The sequence below is a fragment of the Grammomys surdaster genome, unplaced genomic scaffold (genome assembly GCF_004785775.1).
Source record: "Grammomys surdaster isolate TR1022 unplaced genomic scaffold, NIH_TR_1.0 201, whole genome shotgun sequence".
Lineage (NCBI taxonomy): Eukaryota > Metazoa > Chordata > Mammalia > Rodentia > Muridae > Grammomys > Grammomys surdaster.
The window spans coordinates 8,021,237-8,048,545 of NW_021604646.1; the positions used below are offsets into that span (position 1 = coordinate 8,021,237).

A 27,309-nucleotide genomic window follows, 5' to 3' on the forward strand; every position below is an offset into this window, starting at 1 on the left:
CTCTCTCTCTCTCTCTCTCTCTCTCTCTCTCTCTCTCTCTCTCTCTCTCTCTCTCTCTCTCTCTCTCTCTCTCTCTCTCTCTCCCTTCTTCCTTTCCTCTTCTGTTCCTCTCCCCTCTGCTCCTCTTCCCCTCCCCCCTCTTACACTGGCTCTGGTAAAATTCCTTTCTTCCACATAGTTGAGGATAAGGAAACACCTCAGGCTGCAGGCCTGTGTCTCCTGCAAGGCAGCTGAAACTCCATAAGAAAACCACCTGAGGCTTAGGTTGAGCCACCCATAGCAACAGACTTAACCTAAATCCTGCCTGAGGCATCCCCTTCTTTGGGAGTCCTGTCAGGTTAAAGCAAACAGATACCTTCATTTGCTCATCCAGCAATTATTTGTTTATTTAAATGTGTGACAATTATTGGCTTGACATGGCCAGGCCTGATGTTCAGGCTGGTTTGAGATGATTGGTAAGGTAGTCCAGTTCCCTGCTCATAAGAGTACAACATCTTGGGAAGGGACACCTTTTCTCCCTTTCCCACTTTGGCCATATATAAATGGAGCAGACATGTCTCTGGTTCTGGATCTCTACTTCTGCCCCACAATGACAGCAGATCAGAATTGCACCACACACCTGGCAGCCAAGTGGGACAAGGGGTGAGGGATGTTGCTGAAAGCTCACCTGCTCAGTGGCATTCTCTGTAAGTGTCGTGAGCACCAAGAAGGACCTCCACCCTCATTGGCACAGTAAGCAATGAGGATGGGCCCTGACTGGGCAAGAAGGATGAGGGAAGAGTAGATACAAGAGGATCATAGCCCCAAACAAACCTAACCTCCGCTTCCTCAGCACATACAGAACAACAGCCTCCTGAGTGTCCCTCGGAGGGCACAGGCAGCCTCCCAAGTGTGAGTGACAGGGGAAGAGGGGGAAAGACTGGAGTTTCTTTAAGGGGTTTCTCCAAGTCTACACTCTTTGACTCAGGCTCCTGGTGAAATCAGAGGTGGTCCATGGCTGAAAACAGTTGCTTAGCTATAGAGATCTGTCTCCATAGCAGCAGGGGTAAAAATAACACTGTTGGCTGGGACTCTAAGGCTTATAGGGACGTTAGAGTCCTGCAGATCTGCATGTGTGGCTTTCTGGACCCATGAACACATCTGAATGGGAGCTTTTAAAATATTTTTAAAATTTCTATTACATATATATATATATGCATTTCTATTACACACACACACATATATATATATGTGTGTGTGTGTGTGTGTGTGTGTGTGTGTGTGTGTGTGTGTGTTTGCCTGCATGTGGATATATGCAGCACCTTCATGCCTGGTGTCCTTTGGAGGCCAGAGGAGAGTGTCAAATCTCTTGGAACTAGAGTCACAGACAGCTGAGAGATGCCATGTGGGTGCTGGGAACTGAACCAGTGTCTTCTACAAATTATCCCTCCAGCCTCCAGAATGGGAACTTTGAAGCCACATGGCCCAGCTTGGTCCCCATCCTCTCTCTCCTTAGACACCCTGTACAGAGAAGGCAATGGGGCCCAGAAGGAAGTAGGTAGCTGTTCAAAGTCACACAAACCAGCCAGAGATGAGAGCAAACTGCAGCCACCTATAGACTATTCCTGGGACATGGAGTGGGCCTGGTCCAGGCGGGCGGTGCCGGAGGAGGAGGCTGTGGTGCTCTTAGTCGGGAAGTAGAGGATGATGAACCAGCAGAAGATGTAGAGCCCTGTGGTGAAGAGAGAGTTTCAGTGAGCCCGGAACAAGCACAGACCCGGAAGGGACTCCACTGTAAATGTTCAAGCACTTAATGAAAAAGTTAGGCAAAAATGAAACCTATTCCCGAAAGAGAGCCAAATAAAACCCTTACAGACCACAAACATTGGCCTTGAAATAAATTGCACACATATCTATCACCAAAAAGAAAGAAGAAAACAGAAGTATTCTCAGATGTGTAAAGCCGTTGGTCTCCCCACCCCATCCTTTTATAAAGCATTACTAGAGGATGCATGTCAGCCAGATGAAAAGGGGGATTTAGTAGAGTACAGGAAACCAAAGTATAGAATAGACTGAGAAATGCAAGCTTTGTGTTTAAAGGGAATTTATAATGAAAACATTATACAACAATAACAATGTCGAGAACTTCAAGGTACCAAGGGCTCACTGCGCATGGGAGGATGATAAGAGGACTGAATAACATAGCCTTGTCAGAGAGACATGCAGGCTCAAATATGAGTGTAGCCATGCAAGAAGAATGACGTCACCTCTAAGTTCAAGATGCCTCTCTGCCCAATTCTAAACCTCTGGGATTTTTCAAATGTGTACTCTGTGATTATTTTTCTGGGAACTCTCTTAGATGACCCTAAAGCAATTGTGTGTGTATTGTTTTTTAAGATTTTTTTTATGTATGAATATTTTGCCTGCATGTATGCATGTGTGCCTGGTAGCTGCAAAATCCAGAAGAGGGCGTTGGATTCACTGGATCTAGAATTACAGATGATGGGGAACCTCCTGTGTGGGTATTGGGAACTGAAACTAGGATCTCTGTGAGAGCAGCAAGTACTCTTAACCACAGAGCCATCTCCCCAGTCTGTTACTTGTTTGTTTTTTAAATTAACATAGAAAGTAGTAATTTTACTGTAGCATTTCCTTTTCTTAAAAAAAAATTGTCTTTATTTTGTGTGAGTTTTGCCTCTATGTAAAAACACTGCATGGGCACTTTGTGCCAGAGCAAGCCAGAAGAGGGCACTGGATCCCCTGGAATTGGAGTTACAGATGGTTGTGAGCCGTCATGTGAGTGCTGGGAACCAAATCTGGGTCCTCTGCAAGAGAAGCCAGTGCTCTCGAGCACTGAGTCACCTCTCCAGGGACTCCCCGTGGCATTTGTTTTGATTGCTCTCCCTCTCCACCCCTGTCACCCAGCTGTACCCTTCTCTTCCCTATAGTCCCCGATCCACTTACACATTTCATTACCTTCTCCCCACCTTCTTCCTTTAAACCTCTTTTTCCTCTCTATGGTCCCTTCCTAGTGTAATGACCTTCACCCACACCCCACATAAGGTGTGTATAAACCTTAAAGCCAGGTCCTTCATGTGAGAGCATCTGTAGTGTTTGATTTCTACTGCAATCAATACTGCATCTGTAACAGCTCGGAGGCTGCTTTGCTAAGAACATGGCTCTTCATCTGGGCCAGCAGATGTCAATGTGTAACTAAAAACAGGGTTAAAGTTTGGCATGTTTCCCCTTCGCTGCCTTAAACTGGGTCAGACTTGCTTCAACTCTGCACACAGACATGCTAAACATTTAAGGAGTGTTTGTCTAATGATGGTGATCCTCCTCCCGAGGCTGACGTAATGGGTAGATTATTAATCAGCAGCTTTTGCAGGATCCTGTTCCAGAGCATGGGAGTGGTGCCGACTGTCTCCAGTCACATATTATATGTGAAGACCGAACCTATCCCACCTTGCCTTTCTAATCTTGTTCTTTTTTTCTGAGTCTTCCTCTCCTGTAGCCACCTTGGATTCTAGGAATAGCGGGTCTAAGAAATGAGCATCTTTTGACAAAAATTGAAGCTACTCCAAGGCAGGAGCCACTTTCTTATTGCAGACGGATCCCTGTATAATTGTTTTAAGATAATGACTAACAAGGTCCTGGCTGTGCATGCTGCTTTCCCTGGCTTTTGTGCCTTCCCTGTATAACCCCGAGACTGGCATCACCCTGAAGTCAGGGTAGAGGATGTGGTTTCTCCTGTTCTTCCAGGATAGCTATTCTCAATATACTACCCCCTTTTATTTCACTGCTAGTTTTACCAGCTGGTTGACTGGGGCAAGTGGCTTTGTGTGTTTTACTGGGGACCTCTGGAGCTGGCCTCTGGCTTAGGACTCTAGAACTATGCCCTGTGTATTGAAGACCTCCTGGGTCCCACACATGTAATTATTCATCATGAAACAGGACATGAAGAAGGGACAAGGACCGCCCCAACTTAGATGAATGAGGAACACAAGTACTGAATGTCTGTTTGTCTGTCTGTCTGGGCAATGGTTAACAGTGACTGTCACCTTGATAAGACTTAGAATCACCTATGAAACAAACCTCTGATCCCCAGAGTAAGTAACTGTAAGAAAGCTTCTAGATCAGCTAATCCAGGTGGAAAGGACCACCCTAAAAGTTGGAAGCACCATGCCAAGGACCTGGAAGAAATATGAAAGAGGCTTGGGGACAGGGTTCAGTGCCTAAAGGCACTTGACAGAGAACCTGACAGCATGAGTTCCATACCAGGATCCCTCATGGTGGAAGGAAAGAAGCGACTTCCACAGGCTGTCCTCTGATGTCCACATGGACATGCACACATAAACAAATAGATAAATAAAATTTTTAAAATTTATTTATTGTATGTAAAACACTGTAGCTGTCTTCAGACAACCCATAAGAGGGCATCAGATCTCATTATGGATGGTTGTGAGCCACCATGTGGTTGCTGGGATTTGAACTCATGACCTCCGGAAGACCAGTCAGTGCTCTTAACCACTGAGCCATCTCACCAGCCCGATAAATAAATTTTTAAAAAACATAATTTTAAAAACTAAAAAGGGAAAAGCGGCCCACCAGCACCTGTCTGTCTGTCTATCTGTCTGCCTTCCTGCCTGTCTGTCTGTCTCTTTCGTGAATCGTGTATAGTGTAGCCAGCTGTGTCATGCCTTTCCTGTCATTGTATACTTTGCACTCTTGAAATAGGAGCCAAGATAAGACCTCTATTAGGTTGCTTTTGTTGTGTGCGGTGGTTTGAATAGGTTTGGCCCCTACAGACTCATGTGTATGAATGTCTGGCATATGGAGAGTGGCACTATTAAGAGGTGTGGCCTTGCTGGAGGAAATGGGTCACTGTTGAGTGAGCTTTGAGGTCTTCTAGTATGCAAGCTCCACCTAGTGTAGAACAATCTCCTCCTGGCTGCCTTCAGATCAAGATGTAGGACTCTCAGCTCTTCCAGCACCATGCCTGTCTGCATGCTGCCATGCTTCCCACCTTGATGATAATGGACTGAACCTCTGAACCTGTACGGCAGCCCCAAGTAAATGTTGGCCTTTATAAGAGTTTCCTTGGTCATGGTGTCTCTTCACAGCAATGAAACCCTAAGACAATGGGTATTTTGTTGCAGAAAACAAAACAAAACTAATACTTTAAAAGCTTCTTAAGGATTCTATGTTATGTCACATCAAATCTCATGACCCTGCCTTCCTAGTTAGAACTAGATAGAACTAGTCATTTGACTCAGAGCACAGAGTCGGCAGCCATATTAGGCAGCCATTTTGTAAAGCAGAGAGAAGAGTAAGTTGTCACAGAGGCTAGACAGGAGACAATACTCAGCTTCAAAACAATAGGTGGGCACATCTGCTTTGATTTATGTGGCTTTTTCTGATCCTGACCTCAAGACACCAACCACCCTTGCTGCCCTGGGTCCCACAAGAGTCTTGGATATCTAAAATTAGCACCTTTGACTTGAGCTAGCTTCTATGGAATCCTGTGATCTGTAGAGTACCCTTCCCAATTCCCAGCGCCCCTTGGTGCAAGTTCTCACCTTGCAGAGAGTTTAAGAGGGTGAAGACGTAGACGGTGGACAAGCCGAGGGGGGTGAGAACAGCCAGCCCCCAGGTCATGCCCACCAGGCTTGACAGGCCCAGTATAGTGAGGACCGACTTCCAGGTCTGCCCCGGTCCTTTGCCTGCTGTGACACTGGGCAGAGTGAAGATCTTCCAGGCCACCAAAGCCAGTACCACAGCACCAAAGAGGAAGGTAACAAGGAAGTAGCCGTGGACAGTAGCATAAAGGGCAGGCTCTTTCTGGAACCAGCACCTGCAGGAGGTGGATAGTCGTTGGGGCTGGGGAAACCCCTGACCATTGAGCCCCAGGATACTTCCTTGGATGATCCTTTGTGACCAAGAAGATGCCAACTCCCATTGTCATTGGCTTTCCTGGGTCTCCTCCTTTATTCTCCTTTCTGACTCAGATTTCTATTTACCCCCTCTACCACAAGCCAGCTAGATCTGACTATCCTCCTGGCTTTGACATTGCTGGTGTCTCCCTAAGACCTCTTTCTCTTCTTCCCTCTAGTGAAACCAAAGGCCTTCATACTCTCTGCTCCCCTTAGCCCCACTCACAGCTCCAGCGAGGTGCGGTTCTCCTGATTGCGGATGGTGTAAACCCCATAACTGTTGCTACTTCCGGCACCAATAACTACAAGAACAGGCAGGCCTGTGAACAAGGGAGGCGGGTGAGTTGTCATTGCCAGTGTCCCCTTGATGGAGATTGCCTCCCGTCCCTCTACCTATCCATCGCTTGGTCTTTGGGCTTCCCTAGGCTCTTCCCCATCAAACCCTCCAGCCTCCCTCTACCCCTCCAGCCCATGCCTACCCCAGCCCAGCAGGCTCAACTTCAGGAAATAGTGTCCAAAGTAGGTATTGAAGACCTTGATGACCAGCAGGTAGAGGTGGAAGGCCTCCAGACCCATCCAGGTGAAGACACAGAGCAGGAAGTAGTGGAAAATGGCAGCTCGGACCCAGCAGGAGGCTGAGGGTCCTTGAGAGCTGTTCCCCACATTAATCAAGAAGGTAAGATTCAGGAGAAACAGGCTGATGCTCAGAGCCATGTGGATCTTAGGGGCATCTTCAGACTTGAACCTCTGCAGAGAGAACCTGGGAGAGAAGAGCTAGTGAGCAGCCCCAAGGAGCTTGCACAGGTGCCCAGGCTGGTCTATCTTCCTGTCTCAGTTCAGTGTCACCGATTGCTGCTATCACCTTCACAGCCACTCCTGCCTGACCATTCAGTGTCCCCCTTTGCTAGGAACCAGAGTGTAAGCTCTCAGGTTCTAATGCACAAGTCCCTTCATGGCTCTCTGGGCTCTGTGGATGCTCACTGGATCCTGCCAGCCTTACTGTTTGACAGATTCCTTAACTAAATTGTGTAATTTGTGATGCTGAGGAAATGACACTGAGGATGGGGCTGGAGACTGTGTTCTATACCAGTACTTGGCGGGGTGGGAGAGGGGAGGTGTGGTGTAAGTACAACTCACAGGGGCTGAAACCAGGGCTTCTTAGCAACTGAGGCAACGAAGGCACAGGAGAAAGAGAGCAGAGATCCCTGGACTGGAAAATGGAAAGCCTAAAGAATGTTCCAGGTGGATTCTGGCAATCCTGGGCTCTAGGGGATAGGGATAGGCAAGGCTGAGCAGAGGCTGACCCCACAGACTCCTCCAAGTCAGTTGGTCTGAGGGGTTCTAGGCTAGACCCTGGCTCAGGAGAGCTAAGTGATAGTGCTATCTGTTCCTGTGTCTGTCCTGTGCCTGCCCCTTGTTGGAGATACTCATGTATTCATGAAGAGGCATCCTTCCCCACACTTAGCCACAAGTAACTGTGAAGATGGTGGCTAGTCACTTGTCACTAATCCAAGAGTAGCCAAATGGCCTGGCCAGCCTGTGTGTTCTACCCTGTAACCATAGTGGCCCAACCAATTGTTGGCCTGTGATCAAAGTCAGACTTTAAGACAACTGAATATTCATAAGATAAACATGCACACTTATAGAACACTCAGCATCCCAAGAGTGTGACCCCTAGAGTCCTGTGTTCACAGGAACCATATGCTTGGCTAATAGTCAGCCATTTTTGCAACTAGGACTACTCTCAATACTGGGCCATGTAGTTTTATTTAGACAGGATATTGCAAACCATATCCTCACTCCTACTTGGATGTGGGCACATACATTCACTGATATGCACATGTAGCAGGATACTTATTCTGCTACACTCTATTCACAGTGGAGCTTGGTGATTAGGCAGTAGAAGAGGAGGTGGAGTTAGGAGAAAAAGAGAGGAATGGGAGGGGAGAAAAAAGAGGAAGGGGAGGAGAAAGAGGGGGCTATCGGCCATGGAGAACCACGGATGGGCTGAAAGCTGTCCTGGGTAGCAACTTCTATCAAAAGGTTAGATATTGGATACCAACTCTAATTGTGTGGGCATCTTGTTGATTGAGCATTTATACATATGTAAATCCTTTAGATAATCATTAAGCTTTGAGAGTCTCATTTCTACCGGGTACTGCGAGGATGGCAGATACTGTCTGGGGTTCAGCCGAGCTTTGTGGATGCAGCATGGTGGATTGGCAGAGCCATCCCCCACACTGGTGTCTCGTGGGTGCCAGGGCCTGCGCATCTAGCTAGCCAGAGCCCTGGTCAGAGCCGAGAAGCAGCAGGAACATGGTGGCTGCCTGGGAACAAGCCAGACTTGGAGTCATTTTCTAAATATCACCCCCTACACACACACACATATACACATACATATATACACACACTCACATGTATGCCTGTGCATGCACATGTGCATACTCACTATAAACACGTGCAAATACACACTACACACACACATATACATTAGCATGTACACACACACACACACTACATACACATACATATACATAGATGCAAACACACCACACACACATTTACATGTGTATGCCCATGTATGCACATATACATTATACATACACATATACATGTGCATGCACACACACACACTATGTACACATGCATACACATGTATGCATGTGCACACACCACACACACATATACATGTGTATGCCCATGTATGCACATGTGCACACACACTATACATATGTGCACACACACATATATGTGTGCACACACACACTATGTACACACACACCTCACATGCACGCTATCTAAAACAGTAGAGCTGAAGGGGGTCTTGAGACTACTTAGCTATGATCTGTCAGTGCCAACTTCCTGGCTTTGATGACACTCTACAGTTACATACGACTTGATACTTGAGGAAGTTCCGGGAAGGAACCACAGACTGTCTGTGCTATTTTTGCAATTTCCAGTTAGTCTATAATTATTTTGAAATGTTTGTTCTTAAAGGCTTCAATTCTGGAGCTTCATTTTTGCTTGAATATCTAAGGAGCTGGACCCGAGCCCGGAAATCTCAAGGCACCAGGGTGAAATTGACATCCTGACAAGAGAGAGAGCAAGCTGTGAAAAAAAGAAAAGAAGAGACCAATCCCCGGGGAGCATCAGCTGGAGCCCTTAGTTCTTTCCCTGCCTGGAGGCCACATGCTGTGAGTTTTCCACAAACCACTCATGCCCTGTGTTGGCCAATCTGAGTTGAGTTTCTGCCACTTTCAACTTCAACTTCAACCCCAAGTTCCACCTTCTCAGTGAGCTAACAAAAGACCAGAGAAGACAATGAGAGGCCCCAGAACAAAGACACCTTATCCCTATCCTGTACCTCCCTGAGGGCAGGAGGAAAAGGGAGTGTCTTTACTTACCTGAAGGTCACATAGAGAACCATGGTGAAAGCCAGGAAGATCATGGAGACTGCACAGCCTGCCTGGGAGATTCGAGTGAGAGTCTGTGCTGTGGCCTGGTCCAAGATCGGCCTCTGTAGACGACCCCAAGTTCTGATCACATCACTGAGAGGCCAGGCCCACATATCTCCCAAACCCCAGCCAGCCAGGCAGCCTCTCCCAGGGACAGAGGCTGGACCACTGCGATCAGGATGGCATGGGCTGTTACCAGCAGCAAGGCGAAGAAGGTCAAGTGGTCACAACGGCAGACAGTTCTCTCATCCCCAAGCTCCGTGGAGCACCCGTGGGAATCCCAGTCTCCTGTGGACCACAGCAAAGTAAGAGCAGGGGAGGAGGAAAGAGAGAGCCTGCCTCTGTCCTCACCCTCTGCCCTGTGGAAGCCTGTAGCTTCCTCTTTTCTCATTCTAGAAAGGTCTTCCAAACCTACCTTTAGCCATATCCCAGAATACACAGGTGAGGATCATATTCTGAAACCAGAGAGTATGAATCAGGAGAGGAGGGAGGCAGGAAAGGGAGAAAGAAAAGAAGACAGGGCACTATCAGTGGTCTGCATGTGCCTTAAGAGGAAGTCCTCTAGCCCACATGGGGAGATTGACTCCATCAGCTGATGCTCCCTGGACCACTGTGCGTGTGGGAGACACAACACATATGGCACAAGAGTGTTTGCCTGTCTGTTCATGCATGCCTTCAGGATCATTGCCTGGCAGGCGTAGGAAGCATGTATGCACATGGGTTCTCCAGGTCCCCAAACATTTATGAACATGGGGGTAGGAGGGTGTAGGGGGCATGTGTGTTCACATGTGCAGGGCAGACAGATGTCTTTGGGCATAACTGTGCATGATCCCAATGGTTTTGTCTGCACACATGGAGAAGGGTAAAGGGCACAAGGTCCCATGCGTGGCTTCTCAGAGCTCATGCATTGTGTGCCCCACGGTAACTGCTGGGCTCTGGGCAGCAGACTCACAGGTGGTTGACGCTGGTGGGAGAAGGTAATCTCTACAGGTTCCGACAGCCCAATGGCATTCATGTGGCGCACGCTCAAGCCCACCATGCGGTTGTTCAACACTCTGCTGCCCTTGTCTTCAAGGAGCTTGGGGCCCTGGGAGGAGATTGGCAGGAGACTAGCTATGGGATGGGCTGACCTCACCTGCCCTATCTAGGGCTCTTGGGAACTCTAGGACATGCCCTCGCCTGGGACATCAGGGGATCAGGGACCCAGGGGCCATAACCACCCTTCTTCCTGCTGCTTTCTATAACACACTTGGGTGGTGCTAGGCAGGGCTGGGCTCTAGGCTCTATAGTACCTTGCTGAGAAGCCACCCTCTGAACTGAAAGAGCTTGACACTAACCAGGATATAGGGAAATGCCAGCGAATACCTCCAGATGGGGGTCAGGGGATGAGTGCTTCTAGATCCAAGGGTATACATATGTAAGCTTACATGGATGGATGCACACCTCAGGAGCACACATCTGGCATTCAGGAGCACACATCTGGGATGCACTGGTAAGGGATAGTATGTTTACCCGTGCAAGAATAGTCACATCTGAGCACACCTGATTATACGCACTCAGGAATATAGAAGGGCACGTGTGTTTATGCATGTGCAAGGACACACAAGGATGCATAAGCATACTTGGACATCATACACAGTCAGCAGGTGCTGATGTCAGGGTATCAGAATAGTCTTCAGGCCACAGACTATAGAAATGGCTCTTGGATGACCTGGCTGCCTTAGAGACAATCTCAGGGACCCTGAGCATTTAACACTGCAGCTTCCTGGGCTCCCAGCAGGCCTCTTACCTTGAAGACATTCCCTGAACCGATGTCTAGAATAGTTATGGCCAACCGGACTGCAAACCTGTTGCCAGGCAGGGCTCCAAACAGGCTCTTGGGAAGTCGGACTCTGTCAGCAGGCTGGTCCTCACCTTGCATCACCTGCCTTGGGATCTGTAAGCATGGATCCAGCAGCTCCCAGCTGGATTCCTCAGGATTCCAACCCCAAGTCAGATGTCACTACCACTCCAATTGGGAGGGAAACTGTAGCATGCCAAGTGGAGGGGCAGCATCTGAGGACTTTCTAGCTCAGGGCCAGGGCACAGAGCACCTGGCTCAGTCCAGGTTCTGCTCCTCATGGGCTGGGCCCTTGGACAGACATTAACAGTGGAGCCCCAGTTTCTCCATCACAGCGATCAGTGGAGCAGGTCTATGTTGATACAGACACACTCTGCTTTTGTGTGTGTGTGTGTGTGTGTGTGTGTGTGTGTGCAGTGAGGGGTGTCCTGGGAAGAAATAAGAGGAGGGTGGTGTGGGGGACTCATGCTCACCTTGACTGTGAAGCCCCTCCTGCCCAACAATGAAGTGGTTTAGAAAGCAAGCACAGTTAGAATGTAAGAACAAATCTTTGCAGAAATCACTAGGCATTCTTCGTCTAGTCTCTGGCCTCCTGAGTACCCTAGAGCTTCAGCCTACAACCACTAGCTCCCTGTTTCAGGAGGATCCACACTCATGGAAACAGGGGACCAGGTGTTGAGGCTGAAGCCCCAACCTCACTTTCCAGGTCCAGATCTTGTCAAAAAGGACACTTAGGTGATGTCTTGGCCCAGTAAGGATCCTACCCAGAAGTCACAGCATCAAAAGAGGCTGATGAGCAACTCAGTCAGCTCCCTGAACCTTCAATCTCTGCAGGGATGCTGGGGACTTGCTGAGCCCTCACTGGACCAAGAACATCTTGGTATTAACTCAGATATTCTTTCCAAGATGTTTATGGCTTGTTTTACATTTGTTATGTTTTGAGAAAGAGGCTGTGCTGGCCTGGAGCTCAGAAGCAAGCCTCCTGCCTCTGCCTCCTGAGCGTTGGGAGGATAAGTATGCATCGTCCTGCTTGGCTTCTGATACTCTCGAAGTGGGCAATACTCTTACTGTTTACAGGTGAGAAAACTGAGGATCAGAAAAGTAAGTGTGCCCATAAAGGCAATGGCTGGTAAGGGCAGAGACGGGATTTCAATCTGGGCCAGTGTGAATGTAGACTCCTCCCATTCCATCTCTGTGAGGCCAAGCGTGCCCTTACTCTGACTTCAGATATGTGCTTTGGCAGAGAGGTTAATGGGCACTTTTAGGCTTGGAGGAGCCAGAGGTTCATCTCCAGGTGAGCACCCCAGGGCTCTAGGAGAGAGACATCCTGAGGACATCAAGGGCAATGGTAAGAGGACCAGTTCATGGATCTCCCACACCCTGGCTAATCCACCAGCAGGTTCCACTCATTCGGTTAATTCACCGACAGCTATGCTGAATGGGACTTAGTGGGGGGATAAACTTTGATGGGTACCAGCAGAGGTCTGAGCCAGCCAACAAGAAGCTCTTCACCTGGGAGGGCATCAGAGAGTATAGCAGGTCTTCTGAGACATCTGTGCTGATGTTCTGGATCAATGCCTTAACAAAAGGCATGTCCACAGTCTCCAAGGAATTCTCCAGCAGGTAGTACTCATAGTTCAACCAATATCTGCAAGGAGCAAGGGATTGGGGAAGGAGGAGTTTGCAGACTGAGCCATCCACTCATCAAGCTCTGATAGTGAATCCAGAATACCAGAGACCCTGGGCTCTTAAGGTAAAGAGGAGTGACTTGAGAACTGACCCTGAAGGAGTCCAGATGAAGATTGGGTATCTGTGGTGGTTTGAATAGGTTTGGCCCCCATAAACTCATGTGTTTGAATATGCTTGGCCCAGGGAGTGGTGCTATTAGGAGGTGTGGCCTTGTTGGAGGAAGTGTGTCATTGTGGGTGTGGGTTTTGAGACCTTCCTCCTAGCTGCCTGGGAAAGAGTCTTCTGGTTACCTTCAGAACAAGATGTAGAACTCTCAGTTCTTCCACCATGCTTGTCTGGATGCTGCCCTGTTTCCCACATTGATGATAATGGACTGAATCTCAGAACTAGTAAGCCAGTCCCAATTAAATGTTGTCCTTTATAAGACTTGCCTTGTTCATGGTGTCTTTTCACAGCAATGGAAACCCTAAGTAAGACAGTATCTTAATGTTTGTCTCTAAACTGTTTATTTTGCGCATATAAATATTTTGCCTATGTATATGTACGTGCACCGTTTACATGCCTTGTGTCCTTGGAGTTAAGAAAAGCACATCAGAGCTTCTGGCATTGGCATTGGCATTAGGAATGGTTGTGAGCCACCAAATGAGTGCCGGGAACCAAACCTGGATCTTCACAAGATCGATCAGTGCTCATAAGGGCGGAGGCATCTTTCCAGCCCATGCTTATCTTTTAGAATAGAAACATGCCAGATATAACCTGCATATTAAACATTTTAGCGTGTAGTATTCAGTGGTATGGAGCACATCCATGATGCTCTGAAACCATCACTACCTTTTTACTTTAGAACAGCCCCATAGCCACGGAAGGAAACCCCATGCTCACTAAGCAGCTAGCCTGTCCCTTTCTCCAGCCCCTGCAAACCATTCATCTGATTTGCTTTGTCCTCAGTAAATACCCCCTCTTCTTCTTTGGACACGGTCTCATGAAGCCTAGGCTGGACTTATCCTCACTATGCAGCCAAGGATAACCTGAACTGATCCTTCAGCCTCCTCCCCTGGAGTGTAGGGATTACAGGCACGTGCTAACCACACCAGTTTCCCAGTGTTGGGCCTTGTGCTTGCCAGATAAGTGTCTACCAACCTAGCCACATCCAGTCCAAACATTGCCTATTTTGAATCTATGGTATATTGAAGCACACACCATGTGGCCCTCTGAGTCTGGTTTCTTACACTTAGTATATTGTTTCTTCTTATCATTTCTGAAACCTGCTTTGTGGTCTCAGTCCTTCTGGATAAAATGCACCCATCTGCTGATCACCTGTCCAATGGTGGGCATATGAATACATTGCTCTACCGACGAGCACATAGCACATATGGATCTTATCATTGATGGACATACGGCTCTTTGCATTCATCCTCTGATGGACATGTAGCTCTGCACATCCATCTATGAATAGGCATTTGACTATTTCCCAAAAAGCCCTCTCTCCCTCCTGCTTCCTCTCTCCCTCTATCGCACCCAGAAGTACCACCTCCTCACCCAATGATTGGCTCCTTTAGTCATTAGGAGATTGGTTCACAAGAAGTCACCTAAGTACCTGGCTCACTCCAAGTCCACAGCCCCTCCCAAGAGAGCAGAATTAGTATTAAAATACAAATGGCACCATATCCATCCATATCAAGGTTATATGGTAATTCTCCATTTAGCTTCTCATTGAATGGTGTTACTGAGATGCTGCAATATTACACCCATATCTCCAGTATATGAAAGTCCCACTAGCTCCATTGTCAACACAATGGCCTTGACAACACAAGGGTTTTGTTTTCATTTTGTTGTTGTTGATGTTGTTTTTTGAGACAGGGTTTCTCTGTGTAGCCCTGGCTGTCCTGGAACTCACTCTGTAGACCAAGCTGGCCTCAAACTCATAGATCTGCCTGGCTCTGCCCCCTGAGTGCTGAGATTAAAGGTGTGTAATACCATGCCTGGCTTTGTATTATTGTTTTTATCTGTACTTTATGAATACAAAGAGGTGTCTTCTGGTGGCTTTGATTTGCATCTCTTTAATGACCAGTGATGCCAAACATCTTCTCATGTGCTTTTGGCTTTGTATATTTTATTTGAATAAATCTCTTTGAACACATTTATCAAGAGCTAATTACATAGTAGAAATTCAGCATTTGAAAACTGAGCCATAACAGAAAGAAAGAAAGAAAGAAAGAAAGAAAGAAAGAAAGAAAGAAAGAAAGGAAGAAAGAAAGAAAGAAGGAAAAGGAGGGAGGGAGAATCAGGGGAAGAAAACTGGGCCACAGACCAGCAAGATGCTTCTGTGGACAAAGGCACATGTTGAGCAAGCGTGGTGACCTGAGTTTGATTCCCAGAACCCACATAGAGGTGGAAAGGGAAAACTGACTGCATTTATCTTTAGTTGTCCTCTGGCCCCCACAAGTGTGCAGTGGCATGCATGACCCTGCCCACATCATAAACACAATAATAGACACATTTATTTTATTTTTTAAAAGATAGGTCTTGTTATGTAGCCTTGGCTGGGCTGGAACTCACTATGTAGACCAGGCTAGCCTTAAATACATAAAGATACACTTGACTTTGCCTCCCAAGTCCTGGAATTAATGGCATGTGCCACTATGTCTGGCTTAAATAAATGGCTTGTTTGTTTATTTTTTAAGAAAGAAACCCAAGCCACGTGGGAACTGACTGCCAGGGAGCAGATGGTATTAGAGACAAATAGAATACAGGCTTCTTCTAAAAGGAAGGCAGTCAGAGTCACTCTCCGTGGTGCTGAAATTTAAAATGGTCCTCCCTTGGTTCCTCCCTAGCCTTGGGCCCTAATTGCTGCTTTCCTAGCCCTGGGATCACAGCCATGTATGGCTGCCTCTTACTTAAAATCATTTTAATTACCTTCACTTATTTGTTTATTGCATTGCATGCCATAGTTTGCATCTGGGTTCAGAGACAACTGCGGGGATTGGTTCTGTCACTCTTCTATGTAGGTTCTAGGAATTGAAGTCAGGTTGTCAAACTTGTGTCGAGAGTGTTTACCTGCTGAGCCATTCCTCCATCACCCCTAACCTGTTTTTTTATGTAGTCCTGGAGATCACAGGTCCTCATGCATGTGCACCACATACCTTACTGATTGAGCCGTCTCCCCACCCTCTAGCCGATATTCACTTTTCCAAGAAACTCTGATCAGGTGATAGCTGAGACAGTGGTAGGAGACATGGGGCTAGAGGGAGAGACACATCCAAACTGAGTCCATGAAAAGGAGTAGCTCTGGAGACAAAAGAGAATTCTCTCTCTTAATCTCCTCCCTCTCCTCTCTCCCTCTCTCCTTCCCTCTCTCTCTTTATGTCCCTCCCTCTCCTCCTGTCTCTCCTCTCTTCTCTCCCCTCTCCCTCTATCTTCTGTCTCTTCTCTCCTGTCTCCCTCTTCCCTCTTTCTCCCTCCCTCTATCTCCTCTCTCCCCCTCTCCTGTCCCTCCCTCTTCTCTCCCCCTCCTGTGTGTATGTGTGTGTATGCGTGTAACACAGGATCTCAGGCATGCTAAGCAAGTGCTCTACCACTAAGCTACATCCCAGCCTTGCCTCTGTTTTTGAATAGCCATAGCTATCGAGGAGAGAAGACTCTATAGAGGAAGTAGAAAATAAATTATGGAATAGAAAAGTAAACCATGCAAATATATGCAAGGCATACACAAGGCAGCATAAGAAGACCACTGACCAGAAATGGAGGGGTGAAGCTGTCGGAATTCATTGAGCAACACACATTATCTTGCTTTGACTGTCAGAGAGCTGTTGGCTTTTATTGGTACCAAATAAAATAGGAAGTTTTAGAAGTATCAAGATTTTTGTTGCCACATAAAGTGGTGAGCCACAAAGAAAGTGAGTGAATATTTGCTTATATGTGTTCCTATCTTGTGATGTTTCTCGGAAGAGTCCCAGTATGCCTCTCAGATATAGTAAATTCTTATTATTGTCTGTTGGTTTGGAGCCTCCCCTTTTTCTTCTGTGAGACAGGCCCAGGCTGGCCTCAAACTCACAGCCCTCCTTCTTCTATCTCCTGAGGCTGGGATTACAGATCCACCCCCACTCGGGAGCTGCCAATCATCCCGAGTCTAAGTCAGATGCTCCCATTCAGAAACATCCACACACTCACCCTCCAGGCTTCGGAGGGGTTCAACCCAGATATTTGCCCCATACCAAGCTGCTCCTGATGACCACTCCCCAAGAGGACAGGTAGAAATAAGCTACTTGACTGACCCCAACCCCCACACCCTATATGAACCATGAAGGTACATTGAGGTGACCACCCTCTGTCAGAAAGTGACCTCCTGAAAATTCTGACAAACCAGAAGAAGGAGGGAGGGAGAAAGAGAAGGAAGGTAGGAGGGAAGGAGGGAAGAAGAAGAAGAAGAAGAAGAAGAAGAAGAAGAAGAAGAAGAAGAAGAAAAGGAGGAGGAAGAAGAGGAGGAGGAAGAGGAGGAGGAGGAGGAAGAGGAGGAGGAAGAGGAGGAGGAGGAAGAGGAGGAGGAGGAGGAGGAGGAGGAGGAGGAGGAGGAGGAGGAAGGAAAGAGAAAGAGAACCATTTTACCAAAGAAAAATCTCCAAGTGGCCAGTGAGCACGATGTTGGAGCTAATTGTTCATGATGGAATACCAGCGGGAAGCACAGGTGATGTCCCTCTACACTAGAGTGGCCAGAAATACATGACGTTCTGCTGACAAGAAGCAAATGGCACCACCACTTTGGGAAACAGTTTGGCAGTCTTTTATGAAACTCAGCATACATTCAGTGTACACTCCAGCAAATCTGTCCCCAAGCATAGATTTCCCTATCAAATGGCAACATATGGACTCAAAGACTTGGATTAAAATGTTCATGGGAACAATATTCAGACTAATCAAGATCTGGCACCAATTCAAATGCCCATCAATTGGCACATGGACAACATAATGTACTATATTTGCATGTGGTAATCGAACTAAAATAAATACCATAAAATATGGATGAGGATCACTGTGGTAAAGGAAAGTCAATGCAAAAGAGCTCCCTTCATACAAAATGACCAGAGATGGTCCTAAAAAGGAGGAGGGCAGCCAGAGCTGACCGTGGTGAAGCAGGGACAGCAGTGGGGTATGGATAAGCAGAATAGAGTGACTGCAGGGATAGTCTCACACACCATGTGAATACTCTGATATTGAACTCTGTCCATGATGAGCAGAGCATGTGGGCTTATCAGGTGCATCCATATCAGGATACCAAACTCTGTGGTGGTGGTGCACGCCTATGACTCCAGCTCTTGGGATACGGAGCCGGAGAGATTGGGGGCTCCAGATTATCCTTAGCTACACAGCCAATTTGAAGCCTGGCTCTATGAGACCCAGACACTCCCTGTCCCCACAAAAATTAAAAATCAAATTATATATAGCGTGCTAGAATCCAGCTCTCCATAAATCAGGTGTGGTGACACATGCCTGTAATCCTGGTGAGTAGGAGATAGTAGCAAGACGATCAGAAGGGCAAGGTTATCTTTCATTATATAGTGAGTTTGAGGCCCACCTTGGCTGGAGACTCTATTAAGAAAGTGTGTGTGTGTGTGTGTGTGTGTGTGTGTGTGTGAGAGAGAGAGAGAGAGAGAGAGAGAGAGAGAGAGAGAGAGAGAGGAGGAAAGGGAGGGAGAGAGGAAGAGGGAGAGAGAACTGTGGCACAGGCATGTTGATAAGGGAAAAATTGTGTGTTACTTGAAAACAAGAAAAGTTTAAAATTAATAAATAAAGCATTGGGATATAGAATGTTGACCACAGGGCACTCTTGTCATTGTGTGCTTTGCCTGAGAGACATGATTTAAAAAAAACAACACAAAAACAAAAAACAACTGTTTCAGCTCACGGCTTCAGAGGGCTCAGCCCACGGTTCAGTGTCTTTACTGTTTCTCTGCTGCTCTGCTCATTGCTGCTGGGGAGCAGAGAGCATAACAGGAAGTAGACAGGGCCAAGAGGTACCTCTTTAAAGGATGCCTCCATGTAGGACAGCTTCCCAGTTCCACTTTCCTGCCCCCAGCAGTTTATGCAAGGTTTGGATCCATGAGTGTGTTGAACCATTGGCAAGGTCAGAGCCCTCATAATCTTATTATCTCTGGAAATGACCTCAAACACAATCAGAGGTATGTTCTGTAATTTCCTAGTTGCTCAATAGAATCACACTGACCGTCAAGAGTCACCATCAAGGGCTGGAGAGATGGCTCAGCGATAAAAAGCATTCGTTGCACTTGCAAAAGACCCATATATATGACCCATATATACAGCGGTTCCCACCCATTCATAACTCCAGCTCCAATGGATCTGGTGCCCCCTTCTGGCCTCCACAGGTATTGCATGTATAGGGTACACATACACATGTAAGCAAAACAGACAAAAGTAAAATATATAAACCTAGCAAAAATATCTAAAAATAAATGTTAAGAAAAATGAACCACCAGTCATGATTACCACCATGGTAGGGTGTTACTTGGGGGAAGCATGAGAGGCCTTCTGTGAGACTAGAAATATTTTTCAGCTTTCTGAGGGAGGGGTAGAAGGATATGTGTAGTCACATGCAAATTGTACAGTCTTTGAGACAGGAGCCTGAAGAGGCCAGAGGTGGGTGTTAGATCCCCTGCAACAGAAGTTACAGGTGCCTGGGAGCCACCTGGTGCAGGGACTTCAGCCTGAATCATCTCCAAGAGCAGTAAGTCCCCATAACTGCTGAGCCATCCTCTCCAGCTCTAGCATTTGTGTATTTAAATATTTAAATATACTACTACTACTACAAATAATAATAATAATAATAATAATAATATCAACAAGTTGTCATTATTATTTCTTAGCGTATCTATTTTTTTTTAAGAACCATGGCTTTGGGCTTCTGCTTCTGAATCAGGAAGAGCTGTTTGTTTTCCTAAGAATGCATGAAGAAATGAAGTCATAAAAGGTGATTGCAGTTTGCTGTCAACAGCAGCTAGGACAGGGACGACCTTGAGGTGACATCCTGTAGAAAACCATGAACATGAGGTTCAGCGCCTGTGGCCTCTCTTCTCCTGGGAAGAACATCTGTTCTTCCTACACCCTTTCTTCTGAGAGTTTGAATTGCTGATGAATGGAGGTCACTGCTGGTCACAAAACACACCTTGCTGGTCACGGCAGGAACAGATGGCAAGAGCATGCTAAGGGGAGGAAGCCATTCCCAAATACTGTTCTCTTCCTGTGTGTCACCAGACAGACATGTCCAGGGGAAGAATGTGGCTCAGTGCTGACTATGGCCTGTGTGATATGAGGCTCTGCCTACAGACAGGCACAGGGGCTACAGAGCCCCAGCAGGGCATCAGGGTCTCAGGGGAGGTGTGTGAAGGAAGAGAAACAAACCTGAGACTCTATGGTCCTTAATAAACAGCAATTTTTTTCCTCTGTCTGATTTTTTTTTTTTTTGTCAGATCTTAGTCCCGTGAGCAAAGAAGCAAGGAAGCTTTTGAAGAAAGCAGAGAAGGAGCATTCTTGTGGTCTTGGTGTAGAAAGCAATTGTTTTTATTGTTTTGTTTTGTTGTCTGTGACAGAGTCTGGTCTTAAAGAGCTTAGGCTGGCCTTGTTCACTTAGTACCGGAGGACTGACTTGGTTTCTTTAATCTTTCTGCTTCCATCTGCTGGGTTTGGGGATTAAAGGTGCTCCAACAGCCATGTCTGCCTAGTTTAGAATAGAACAGAGCGGAGTGGAACGGAACTGAACGGAACGGAACGGAATGGAACGGAACAGAACAGGAGTAACAGGCAATAGGCCTGGTGAGATGTGTTAAGGAGCATGTGTGTCTCACAAGTCTCAAAATGTATGTAAAGGTGGAAGGAGAGAATTGACTTCACACATGCTGTGACATGTTAATCCCCAACATCACACATGCACACACACACACACACACACACACACACACCAACACTTAAAGTAAATCTAAAGACTGATCAGTTACACTAATAAAATAAAAACCTTTAGCAATGGTCAAAAGACAGTGCTGAGGAGGAAGTGAACAGGAAACCCACGAAGAGGAAGAATATTCTCAATGTGTATATTCACAACAAAGAGATGTGCAGAACAAACAAAGGATGCCCAAAATCACTCTGGAAAATTCAAACAGCTTTGTAGACCAACAAGCAGAAATAGAGTTGTCAAGATATGAAAGGAATATAGCAAGGCGCTTGACGTCACTCATCACAATCACCACGAGGCGCACTAGAAACCTGAAAGGATGGCTAATGAGGAAAGGCAGACAAGACCAAGAGTTGACAAAGCCACAGGGTAACTGGAATTCACAATCTGCCTGTGGAAGTAACATTCGACCTGACTACTTTAGCCAGTTTCTGCTGGAGTTAACCCTTTGCCTACTCCCACAAGTCACTAATTCCAAGCCTAGGAATACAAGTTCACTACGATACCTGATAAAAAGCATGAGCCACCCATATCACAAAATAAATTATATGTCATGTAAGATGCTAAAGAGATACACATCCAGATAAAGACAGTAGCCAGCTCTGGTTGATGGGTTAAGAGAAATTCTCACTTTCTTTCTATAACAAATTTTCAATGAATATGTATTACTTTTTGTTGTTGTTTTCTTTTTCTTTTTTTTGTTTTTTTTCGAGACAGGGTTTCTCTGTGTAGCCCTGGCTGTCCTGGAACTCACTCTGTAGACCAGGCTGGCCTCGAACTCAGAAATCTGCCTGCCTCTGCCTCCCAAGTGCTGGGACTAAAAGCGTGCGCCACCACTGCCCGGCTGTTGTTTGTTTTCTGAGACAGGCTCTCACTCTGCAGCCCTGGCTGTCCTGGAACTTACTTTGTTGACCAGGCCTTGAACTCAGAGACTCACCTGCTCTGCCTTAATGGCTGCACCACTATGCCCAGCATGTGTTACTTTTATAATCAAGAGGTCCATTACAAGAAAGCCCACCAACATTGATTGAGCTCCTGCTATCAGCTAATAGTTCCTCTGTGCAGTATTTGCTCAGTCTTCAGTGAGGCTATGAGGAAGGCTGAGAGCTTGAGAGCAGGGGCTTGAGGATGTGGCATTGTAACAGTGTGGATGATGGGGTTACCACAGCACTCAGGTGCAGAATTATTTAGCCTCCACCATCATCCCATAAATCCCATTTTACAGGTAGATAAACTAGAAGCCACCTGAGCACTGGTAGTCTGGGGCCAGCCTATCACATCAAGTGCCTCCTCTGAGCCTCCTATACAAGCTCTTATCAATTTTGCCTCTTACCTGCTGTATAACCACAGGCAAGTTATTCAACTGCATAGAGCTTCGATTCTCTCATCTGAGAAATGGGTTGATAACAGGACCTACCTCAGAGCATGTTTTTTTTTTATGGTCTGAATGTAAAATGTCCCCATAGGTTCATATGTTTCAATACTTCAACATCCTCTGGTGGTATTATTTTTAGAGGTCATGGAGCCTTTGAGAAGCTGGGCCTAGGTGGTATATGTAGAAGAATAGCCAGGCCTGCTTCCTATTCCCTTCTGCTTCTGTGCTCCTCCCTAACAAGTTGTGTAAGAGCTCATGATGCTGTAAGCCTCTGCTGCCATGAACAGAGCCTGTCCATCCACCATGCCTTTCCCACCATGGAGGACGACACCCTTTCCTCCCTTGGGCTGTTCCTGCCATGTATCCTGTTACAGCGGTAAGAAAAGTAGCTGAAGACAGTGTCGTTATGAAGAGAAAAGGGCAACTGTAGGGATGAAGTGGGACCAGATCACATCCTTCAGTACCAAGGCGCCTGCTTTCTCCAAGGTGCTTATCTGAGCTGTGATGTCACTCGGGCACCCTGGACTTCACACTGTCTAAGAGGCTGCCAGAGTGACTGTAGGCTAGGCTCAGGTCACTTCCAGGACACTGAAAGAATGAACTTCAATATGAACACCATCTTAACAGCTAGCTTTGAGCAAAGATTTTCATTCATCCCTTCAACAACCGTTTTCTGAGTTCTGGCGGTAAGCTGGGCACTTCTGTGGTATCCCAGGTGAGCTTTGGGTCCCTTCACCTAGATCCCAGAGAAGAGCAGAGAGGCAGAGCTAGTTGGGCAATGATTCCAGCAGGGACAGCACCAGAAAGCTTTGTCTCCCCTGCGCCATCTAGCCAGCTTCTTGGTCTCATGAAGCCTGCCTGAGCCATCTTTCCTGAGCAGCTTCACAGTGCCAACAGAATTCCACCCTATTGGACCACATCTCTACATTTGTCACCACCTCTGGACAGCCCTGAAGTACAATCAATCAACCTAGAATGCAGAGTTGACTGGTTCTTAATTTCAAATATGCCATCTCCCCGTTTCCCATAATGGTCTAGTTAACTTGGTCCTTCACCCCACTCCTTGCTTGTATTTCAAGTTTGATACACCCTTTGTCTCATTGCCACCTCTGTCCCCTGCACCTCTTTGCACACTTATAATTCAAAGCATTGTAGTCCTGTCCCAATACTGTGAAGTTAAGCAGCCACCCCACCCCCCACCATTGTGTGGGTTCACCAGAAAAACTGTTTTGTACTCCCCAAAGCCCTTTCCCAGGCCGCCCCCTGGACAAGGCCTTGGCAGATGTCCTCTTTTGTGCTAAGCTGGCTCCTTGTCCACACTTCTGATTACCTCTGACATCATCACTGTGCGTTTCTGACTGATCACCTCTGACATCATCACTGTGCGCATCTCTGTCCCTCTGCTGCTCCCAAGGCAGAGATTGGCTGATTCACCTCTGCATCCTCTAGTCCAGTGGTTCTCAACCTTCCTAATGCTGTGACCCTTTAATACAGTTCCTCACGTCCTGGTGACCTTCCCAACTATAAAATTACTTTTGGTGCTACTTCATAACGGTAATTTTGCTGCTGTAATGAGCGTAATGTATATATCTGTGTTTCCCAACTGTTTTAGGCCACCCCTGTAAAAGGGTCGTTTGACCCTCAAAGGGATCAAGACCCACAAGTTGAGAACCACTGTTCTAATCAGTAGCGACTCTGACAGCCAGGGCAGGGCCAGGGCAGGGCCAGGGCAGGGCCAGGGCAGGGCCAGGGCAGAGCCAGGGCAGGGCCAGGGCAAGGAGAACATGAAGGGGTGAAAGGGAAACAGCATGTTATTCTAGGGCCCTGGGGACTTATAGCTGTATGGCCTCCCAACAGGCCATCCCCTCCCATTCCTCCCAGACTCCTCTCCCCTCACCTCTGCAAGTTCCCCACGTCACAGGAGATGTCGGCTGATTGCTCGCACTTGGTGAAACACTGAGCGGTGTCATTCAAGTCAAAGTTGGCATACTCAGGGTTCTCCTTGAGCAGGCAGACGTTCCTCGGCCCTTCAGTGATCTGCTCATCTAAGGGAGGAAGTGGAGTGAGAGGAGGCAGGTGGGAGAGGGGCAGTGGCCGAGGAGAGGTAGCTGGTCCATTACTCAGCAGCACTCCGGCAGACTCCACCCTCCCCAGTCTGGGAGTTCTGGGGGGGGGGGGGAAGATGCATTCTCACCTCACAGGGCTGGGGAAATAGGGCATGTGGTTCTCCAGACAAAGGTTTTGTGTGGTAGTGCGCAGTAAGTTTTAATCTATCAGTACTGTGACTCTTTAGCCACCGCCTGCACAGAGCCTGCCTGGTTTCCTGCAGTTCCTCCATCAGCTCCTCCCAGGCCAGGCAGCTGCGGCCGATTCTATAACTCTTGTAAGTATTCTGACTTACTTTGCCTTAGCCTCCCAGCTCTGCCTGGAGTGGGTAGAGGCTGCAGCAGGCTGAGGCTGGGGAGTAGTCAGCAGATGTTGGAAGCTGCTCCAGGACTAGAGACCAATTCTGTGGCTTGTGGTGTAGAGCCCTGTGCTATAGAATGCAGAAGCTTCCTGTCGCTGCTTAGCCGTTTGTCCTCAGGTAAATGACTCAATCGCTCTGAGGCCTGGTCCTCTCACCCTTTAAGTTTTAGAGATGAAAGAGATAAATCCCTGAGCACACAGACCATCTGAGGTATTCTGGAAGATGTAGCTTTTTTTTTTTCTTCTTTTGAGACAGAGTTAGTCTCTTTACATAGTCCTGGGTGTTCTGGAACTCACTATGTAGGTCAAACTGGCCTCAAACTCACAGAGATCCTCCTGCCTCTGCTTCCCAAGTGCTGGGATTAAAAGCATGTACCGCCACAACTGGCTATGGTGTGACTTTTGTTTGTTTGTTTGGTCGGGTTTTTGGTTCTGTTTTGTTGTTGTTGGTTGGTTTCTTGAGGTAGGGTTTGCTTTTTAAATATCCTTTGCTGGTGTTTGATTTAAAAATATATATATCATGGACATTACCACTTTCAATTTAAAGGAAACTGGTTCATTTTCAAATATTAGTACAGAAAATAAAATTCATGATAAAGGCATGGCAGGACAAAGAGTGAACAGGGCAGAACATATTAGAGCATATTTTATAAAATTTGGGTCTATATGTTGTTCAATTTCTCTTCGGCTTTCAGATAGTATATGGGGCTTATAAGACATACTGAGGCAAGGTGCTAGCCTAGACTCTGAGACCAGTCCCATTTGCATTCACGTGAAATCAATGAAGGAGAGGTGGTCAGGGGTTAGGACCAGTGGGGGTGGCCTCAGTGTGGGTGAGAATACAGCTTTTCTCCATCTTGCTGGGAATCCCAGCCTAGTTCTTGTGGTTCCCTATCCCCCAGCCCCCCCCGCTTTGTCCTTTCCTATGGTATAGCCCAGGCTAGCTTCAAACTCAAGATCCTAGAAAGCACTGTGTCTCTGAGGTGTTTTCTGAGGACTTTGAGAGTCTTGGTGTGAGTTCAACAGTTGGGAGTACAGCAGGTGGGGGCAGGCTGGATGTCACAAGCCAGAAGGTGACACATATGCTCCCTGTACCCTTCCCCTTGTTCCTTCAGTTCCCTTCCCTCCACTCACTGCCAGCCTCTTTGCCTTCTGTAGCCAATGCCTGAGAATAGCCCATTCCTTGCCTTTCAGGCTCAGGGTGCCAAGAGCCTCCCTCAGGCAAGCAGCTACCATTTTCGTGCCTCTTTTTGGCACTATGTATGTTTCTTGAGTGTGTGAGCAAAGAGCCAGTGGATAAATGGATAAAGGACATCCAATTTCACCTCCTATGTCACTCAAGTGACTGACACATCACCCAGTTACAAGAATCCCTGCCACCACTGGATCTACATTTCCACTCAGAAGAGCCTTGTTGGCCTGTCCAGCATTGCCTGCTCTGTCCCAAGGATGCCCCTGACCATGAGAAAGACAGTCCTGTCACCTATAATATCCACTTTTATTTCTAGGGTTTCTAATAGCCCAGGCTGGCTTCAAACTCACTATGTAGCTGAGACAGAACTCAAACTCCTGATCCTCTGCCTCTACCTTCCAAGTGTAATGATATGTCACAATACCTGGTCCACTTTTGAGCCATACAGAAGAGATTTTTTTTTTCTGAACTGAGAGATGCTAATCCGTGTGGCTAGTCGCCTGTCTACAAGTGACAGACACTCAGAGAGGCAGACACCTGAGGATACTTGCCAAAGTTGGAGCAAACAAGGAGAGGCACGGGGACGGGAGCACCTCACCACTCCACATAGCCATCACTCAGCTGTCAAGAAGGACACAACCATCCATGGAGGTGAGGGTGGCAGCAGGCTAAGCTGGGAACCTCATGTTGGTGTATTAAGCTGAACAGTATGTGATGGGAGTGGTCTGGGTCCCAGCTCCTGTCACTGACGACAATGAACAGTGCTGACAGGGATGGGGAGCCTATGATGGACTATGTGGGCAGAGCAGCTGCCCGTCCTTCCAGGCTCAGTTTCCAGAGCCCCTGATGCCTTCTCCTGGAGCCCAGAACTGAAGAGCTTGTTTGACCCACCATGTCCTAGAACCTGGTTCTAGCCAGGCCAGATGGACATTCTCTTTATTGCTCACCTACAGCACACTATGCAGTGCCAACAGGAGCCTGAGACCCGGCAAGATAGAACTTATTAGGACAGGGATGACCTGGAGGGACAAGGCCAGAAGAGATGATGAGGTTGTCACTATGATGCCCCATTTTCCCATCCTGGTTGAATTCTTGGTTCTCTTCCTATGCTTCCCTGGGGGCCCTTTGCAGCACAGAGTCTTCCAGACTTAGCCCGCTCACTCACCTGAAGTCAGCAGCAGAAAGAACAGGAGGCCCAGGCTCCTGGCTGTTGCCATCAGTGCTCAGTGGAGTCCTATGACTGTGTGGTCCCTCGATCCCAAGCTCTGACCAACTGGCCTTCTTCCTGCCCCCTGACGTGTGGCCACTGTTTCCTGTGGCCTCTTTCTCGTTCTTCCTGACCAATGAATGGCATCATCAGAGGGGTTGTGAAAGGTGAATGTGAGGAACTGGGCGGAGCTTTGTAACACACACACAC

General features: G+C 47.3%; 1 protein-coding gene across 1 annotated transcript; it reads right to left on the minus strand.

Moving 5' to 3' along the window:
• Positions 1-1,246: 1,246 nt before the first annotated feature.
• On the minus strand, positions 1,247-27,128 carry Adgrg3 (adhesion G protein-coupled receptor G3). Its single transcript, XM_028770439.1, has 12 exons — positions 27,058-27,128; positions 24,132-24,279; positions 12,720-12,855; positions 11,157-11,303; positions 10,320-10,454; positions 9,783-9,822; positions 9,564-9,655; positions 9,317-9,429; positions 6,392-6,672; positions 6,139-6,232; positions 5,559-5,833; positions 1,247-1,711 (listed from the first exon to the last, which is right to left on the minus strand). The coding sequence occupies exons 1-12, from the start codon at positions 27,107-27,109 to the stop codon at positions 1,599-1,601; spliced, it is 1,626 nt and encodes a 541-aa protein (XP_028626272.1). The 5' UTR covers positions 27,110-27,128; the 3' UTR covers positions 1,247-1,598.
• Between the last annotated feature and the right edge of the window lie 181 nt (positions 27,129-27,309).